The 6,000-nt window shown below is 33.6% G+C and overlaps 1 protein-coding gene across 2 annotated transcripts in view; it reads left to right on the plus strand.

Moving 5' to 3' along the window:
* LOC135197942 (uncharacterized) overlaps positions 1 to 6,000 on the plus strand; it is a 121,268-nt gene that overhangs the window by 68,469 nt on the left and 46,799 nt on the right. For both annotated transcript variants that reach the window (XM_064225223.1, XM_064225224.1), the window contains exon 3: positions 876 to 912. In XM_064225223.1, coding sequence (XP_064081293.1) covers positions 895 to 912 — 18 coding nt within the window. In that variant the 5' untranslated portion in view covers positions 876 to 894. The remainder of the gene's footprint in view (positions 1 to 875; positions 913 to 6,000) is intronic.

A 6,000-nucleotide genomic window follows, 5' to 3' on the forward strand; every position in this document is an offset into this window, starting at 1 on the left:
TCATGTGAGGGTGTTTTTTTTTTTTTTCCTCATCGTGATAAAACTTTGCCTAGAATGACGTCGCGGTGGTGTATATGTCATTGATGGCCTGCTCCTCCTTTTCGTGGGTATGTGATTATTTCAGCGCCAGCGTTTGGGGTTGAAAATCTTCTGTTGTAATTCGTGATTTGCTTAGAAGTACTTGAATGACGTCTAATTACACGTGACATGTCTTTTCCGTTTTCATATATTTAATTATTATTATTATTATTATTATTATTATTATTATTATTATTATTATTATTATTATTATTATTATTAATCTCTTTGGTCCCATTTCTGCTCAAATATTATACATTTCTATGACATATTGACCAATAATTCCGTTCTTTCTTAACATTTGCCATTTTAAAGGAAATAAAATGTATGTCCCCTTTTTCATGTTATCCCAATTTTTCAAAGTATTGTTATTTTGGGGATTAAGCCTTGCCGAGTTATGTGGAGTGAATTCCCCTTACATCTGTTGTTAAAAGATTTATAAAATTTAGAGTACCCAATGGGCATTTTATATCTTGGACTAATTTGGTGTTAAGGTCAAGATTATTTTTCATACTTGAATTTTCGTCATACTAATAAAGGGTATATAAAAAAAGGAAAAGGGTGCCTGAAAGAATTTTCACAGGAAACAAGATTTATTGTTGGTTGACCAGAGGTTATTGTTATACAGATAATCTTCACCTGTTGTGACCTGAGGACATTTATCATTTCGTGTTAAATGAACGAAGCTTGTTGATTAGGCATCAGATAAGACCTTTCAATTTTTTCATTGCATCTGTCACTTAATAAGCAATAAATATACATTTTTTTAATTTTTAATGTCTTTTTTTCCTTATCAGTGTCGAATGAGGTCTACAAATGGCCGCACAATACGAAGTAGGCATCTTAATATTTTTTATATTTTTTCTAAGATTACTTATATTTGTCTAACAAAGTCTCTGACTTAGTCCACAGCATATTATGGCACCCAATATAATTTGAGTTAGTTTTGGATTTATTATTTTCTAAAAAAAATAGTCTAGTAATGTCTCCAATTTAACGGATAACAAATGACACCTGATGAAGAATCCAACATAAAGCGAGTTAATTTTGAATTTGTAATTTTCTTTAAAAAAAAAAAAAAGTCTTGTAAGGTCTTCAATTTAACCCAAAGCATTTCATACTAATGAAAAATCAAGTTTCTCAAATTTGCGAATGATCAAGATCCTTTTCATGTTATTTAATACTCAGTTGATAGAGTATGTGGTTTTCAGTTGGTAGGGTATATAGGTTTCAGTTAATAAGGTATGTGGTTTTCAGCTAATGGAGTATGTGGTTTTCAGTTAACAGGGTTTGTGGTTTTCGGTTAATAGAGTATGTGGTTTTCAGTTAAACGAATATGTGGTTTTCAGTTAATAGAGTATGTGGTTTTCAGTTGGTATGGTATGTGGTTTTCAGTTGGTTTTCAGTTAATAGGGTATATGGTTTTCCGTTGATGGAGTATGTGGTTTTCAGTTAATAGGGTAGGTGGTTTTTGGTTAATAGAGTATATGGTTTTCAGTTAATGGAGTATGTGGTTTTCAGTTAAAAGATTATGTGGTTTTCAGTTAATAGGGTATGTGGTCTTCAGTTCATAGGGTATGTGGTCTTCAGTTCATAGGGTATGTGGTCTTCAGTTAATAGGGTATGTGGTCTTCAGTTCTTAGGGTATGTGGTTTTCAGTTAATAGGGTTTGTGGTCTTCAGTTCTTAGGGTATGTGGTCTTCAGTTAATAAGGTATGTGGTCTTCAGTTAATAGGGTATGTGGTTTTCAGTTAATAGGGTATGTGGTCTTCAGTTAATAGGGTATGTGGTCTTCAGTTCTTAGGGCATGTGGTCTTCAGTTCATAGGGTATGAGGTTTAAGAAGCGACGATACACAACCTTGAAACGTAACAAGGGAGACCTACTTATAATGCATTGAGGGGTAAAGTGTCTTGACGTGCATTGGTGTTGTCAGAATGCTAATTTAGCAATGAAAGTAGTCGTAGGGGTTTTGCGAACAAATTACTAATAAAACAAAATGGTTTAAATGCATTAAGTGTTGTCATCAACATTATGATGAGTAAATTTACTCTTATTATTTGAAATGCTAGGGGTAGCGATTTTAATAATATATTTTGAACTGAGATTCTCTTGGAACATTTGAAGTTGGGATCAAAGTCTATCAGTTTGTCATAACACCGATACTTCTTCGCTGATTTCAGTCAATTTTTTTCAAATATCTGTGTATCTAAGAGCCTTCCCATTCGGGTGTATTTACTACAAAGTCAGGTAGAAGCCTAATTGACCATTTTATGCCAGCTAGGGGCAAGTGTGAATGAAAGACTAGCGGACGAGTTTCTATCTCTGAACACCAGAGCGGCGCCACTAGCCACAGCTGCCTCACTTACCGAGTTTTCAACTCGACGAAGAGTTGTGTGTTTTTCGATTACAGGTGATAAAACCAGCTTGTGGGGTAAAATGAGAGAGATGAGATTACGCTTCGTTTTGGTAAGAAGCCGCCTTTTATCTATTTTTATTTTGTGTTTGTGTATTGTAGGTGAAATAGATCACTGAAGAGGCTCAAATATACAACGCTTTAGAGCATATATGAAGCTTGTTTGATATTTGAGAGATATTTCCTCAAAGTGAAGTGTCCAGAATGAACTTAAAATTATCTTGACCGACATACATCCACATATAATAATAATAATAACAACAACAATAATAATAATAATAATAATAATAATAATAATAATAATAATAATCAATAATATAACTAATAAAATAATAATAATAATAATAATAATAAAATAATAAAATAAAATAATAATAATACAAGTTTTATGTGAGTAATGGCTATTTCAGCTGCGTTTATTTTGTATGGAAGTTTCTCTGCCCTTATTACTGACTTTTCTTCTGTACTCAAGTTGGCTATTAAAAACGCCAAATGTAAAAATTTATGTAAAAAAAACGTGGTATTTGTCAGGTTGAAATATTATACAATATTCAATTTGACAAATACCACGTTTTTTACATGAATCCCATTTGGCGTTTTAATAGCCAACTTGAGTTCAAAAGAAAAGTCTGTAATAAGAAGGATAGAGAAACTTCTATACAAAATAAAGGTGGCTGAAATACCCATTATTTTCAATAAAACTTGTATTAATGAAGGTCTTCTTTCAGCAAATAATAATAGTAATGTAATAATTGTGTTATTACGTAATGTTTCTAGTTTCAGCTTTGATAAGTTCCATGGGTCACCTTTTATATATTTGTCCGTTATAATCAGAAAAAGATATGCGCACTTAATTATAGTTATCAGGTGTATATAACATCTGTATATATGCTTACAGATGACGACCGTAAAAGCGGTCATGATTATCATTTTAAAATCGAAGTGGGATGAGATAAAATTAATCTATTTTCAATATTACCAGTTTTACCATCAAATTAAAAATGCGTAGTCTGAATAAGTGATTTCATGTCCGCTTGCATATCAACAGTTCGTGGTGGTCTTATTGGAATAACAACAATTGTATTTTTTACAAGTATTTCATCCAGGAAACTTAATCGACTTTGGAATAATAATAATAATAATAATAATAATAATAATAAAATAATAATAATAATAATAATAATAATAATTCTTCTTCTTCTTCTTCTTCTTCTTCTTCTTCTTCTTCTTCTTCTTCTTCTTCTTATTATTATTATTATTATTATTATTATTATTATTAATATTATTATTATTATTATACGAGATAGCGTTAGATGGGTCCTTGTGGGCAAAAGAAGAGCTGGACGACCCAGACTAACAGTCCAACTTGGATGAGAACTATGAGACAAGAGACTGGGGAGGAGTGAAGATTGGTGGCAGATAAAGGCCAGGAAAGAAGTAAATGGCAGAATTATGATGAAGCTGTTTGAATCCCGTAACCTAAATCAGCGTGTTGCACTTCATACACTGACCCGAGATATTTATTTTGAACGGAAGACGAAAATTAAATCAGGACATACTAAGAGAAGCTGGATAACTGGGCACCATGAGACCAAAGTTAAAATGCAGAAAGCACTGCATCTGGGGGACCAATGGTCCACTTCATTCGAAGGATCTGTCGCCCTAGCCACAGTATGCCGCGCAAGGTACATAGTAGGCAGTCAACTCTATAACTTCAAGTGGTCATCATCGTCTTGATCCTAATATTGTAAAATCGAGGAAAGTGCCCATTTTGGCAAAATCTGAACAACGAAGGTATTAAGAAACCTTTCTAGTACAATATTCCATGTGACTATGTGACTATTTACGTTATTTCAATGACTTGTGACTTTATTTAATTTTTTGTTTTATATTTTTTGGAGGACGAAATTCACGAACATTTTGAAATTCGTATTTGATCCTTTACGATAAGTGCTGTCCTTAACAACACGAAACTGCATAAGTTGTCAATTATTCGCTAATCCCTCTCTTCTCTTTACATCGGTCTTTCCTTAATCTTAACGTCCATTTCCTTTTTTCTTCGTTTCAAGAGGTTTTTTTTTTAGGGGTATAAGATATCGTTTTTTTTTTTTTTTAGGTGCATGAGATATCAGATGTCTTTGCTCAGTCGTTCATATTGAGGAAGGCAATTTTCTTAATCATTTTTCAACCTAAAGTAAACCATGAATGATTTTTTTTTTTACGATGGACTAGATATGAATAATTAATATAATTATAAGAGAGACTAGGAAAAAGTGTTATCGTAAACCCACGTAGCTACACAGAATGACAATCAGATGAAAAATAGTAATCAATGTATGTGATCAGTGAAAGGTATAAAGTTTTTTTTTTATCCCACGTATAGTTTTTAATATTATCGTAGGAAGGTATTATCTCTGAAGGCAACACAATTAAAAAAAAAAGGAAATCAATCAGAATATAATAACTCCATCTCTTCACACCATCCAAATTGCATGCCGATCGCTGAATACCCGAATGCGAGATTGAAAAAGTTGAACTTTCGGTCAAATAAGAATGGAATTAAGTCTTGAGATGCCCAGAGACCTTCATTTTTCTATATATAAAATCGATCCAAAGGAATAGTTCAATTTAGTGCTTCATATAGTGTTCAAAGTTGAACAGTATTTTGCATTCGGGTGCAAACTGCAATGAAAGTTTATATATGTATGTATATATATATATATATATATATATATATATATATATATATATATATATATATATATATATATATAGTAATCATAATTGCTTCTCTGATGCAGTATGTCTGCTCTTTTATGCCTGTTAAATCAGAAAGACACCCGAAGAATTTTGTCACCATTTGGAAAACCTCAGGGTCATCGTATACAATCAAGTTCAAGCGAAGATATCACATTTGGCACTGTTATTGACCCCCACGAACAACATCACCTCGAGTTTGCCCCACCCTACCCCCTCGAGAATCCCACGCTTAAAAGAGGTCATCGGACAACAACGTTTAATGACCCGCTGTGTCACCTGTCGACCCCTTACCTTCGCTTCTGGAGATTGTACCCGATAGACGACGACGGGTCGGGGGACCGGAGATACCAGACCGCAATGACCTGTTATCCCGCCTGATTTTGAGCGATAGCCCACCCGATAATGACTAGGTGTCGGCCCGGGACTCGGGCGATAGCACTCGCGATAAGGGAGGTAAACATCTCGAGAGAGATAGATGAGAGATAATCTCTCGGAAAGCACGGGGCTAGGGGTGGGTGGGGAGGACACCTCCAACAGAAAAACCTCGGGTCGTTTAGCGCGCTCTAATGGGTTGAGAGGGAGATCCCTGTTAGGCGACAGTTTTAATCATAGTTTGAAAGAGATGGTTAATCTCTCAAGCCCTTAGCAGCTTCAGTTATCTACTGGTCTTCGGGGACTTAGTATAACATACGTGTTTATATATATATATATATATTATATATATATATATATATATATATATATATA

The sequence above is a fragment of the Macrobrachium nipponense genome, chromosome 21 (genome assembly GCF_015104395.2).
Source record: "Macrobrachium nipponense isolate FS-2020 chromosome 21, ASM1510439v2, whole genome shotgun sequence".
Taxonomy (NCBI): domain Eukaryota; kingdom Metazoa; phylum Arthropoda; class Malacostraca; order Decapoda; family Palaemonidae; genus Macrobrachium; species Macrobrachium nipponense.